Consider the following 570-nt stretch of genomic DNA (forward strand, 5'->3'; position numbering starts at 1 on the left):
CTGAGAAATTTTTATTGGCCATTTGGATAAAATTTATTTGCCAGGAAGGATGATCCCATCGTACTTCTGCTGGAACCAGCGCATGGCCTCCTCTTTGCTGGTCCTGTGCTTGGCCCCAATGCAGCCTGGCCTGCGCTTCTTGTCTGCGATGCTGAAACCTGGCCTACCCAGCACCACATAGAAGTCCAGGCCGTAGATGCCAATGCTTGGGTCATATTTGATGCCCAGGTCAATGTGTTCTTGAATGCCAAAACCAAAGTTTCCAGTATCTGAGAAGTTATTTTTCCGTAGTTCATACTCCCGCACCTTCAGGCCTTTCTCCAGAATTTCTTCTGCCTTGGCTCCACGCACTGTACAGTGCACAGCGATCTTTTCATTTCTCTTGATGCCAAAGGACCTGACGGTGTACCTGGCTTTGGAAAACACAGGCGTCTGGCCCGTGAGCTTCTCCAACACCTTGGCTGCCCGGGTCAGTCTGTCTCCGCTCTCCCCCACGCAGATATTGAGGCAGAGCTTGCGGATACGGAGCTCCCGCATAGGGTTCTTCTCACCCTGATCTTGCTGCGCCAT

General features: G+C 51.8%; 1 protein-coding gene across 1 annotated transcript; it reads right to left on the reverse strand.

Annotated features, from left to right (window-relative positions):
• On the reverse strand, positions 1–570 carry LOC127188506 (60S ribosomal protein L11-like). Its single transcript, XM_051144942.1, has one exon. The coding sequence runs from the start codon at positions 568–570 to the stop codon at positions 34–36; it is 537 nt and encodes a 178-aa protein (XP_051000899.1). The 3' UTR covers positions 1–33.

Source organism: Acomys russatus, chromosome 4 (assembly GCF_903995435.1).
Source record: "Acomys russatus chromosome 4, mAcoRus1.1, whole genome shotgun sequence".
Taxonomy (NCBI): domain Eukaryota; kingdom Metazoa; phylum Chordata; class Mammalia; order Rodentia; family Muridae; genus Acomys; species Acomys russatus.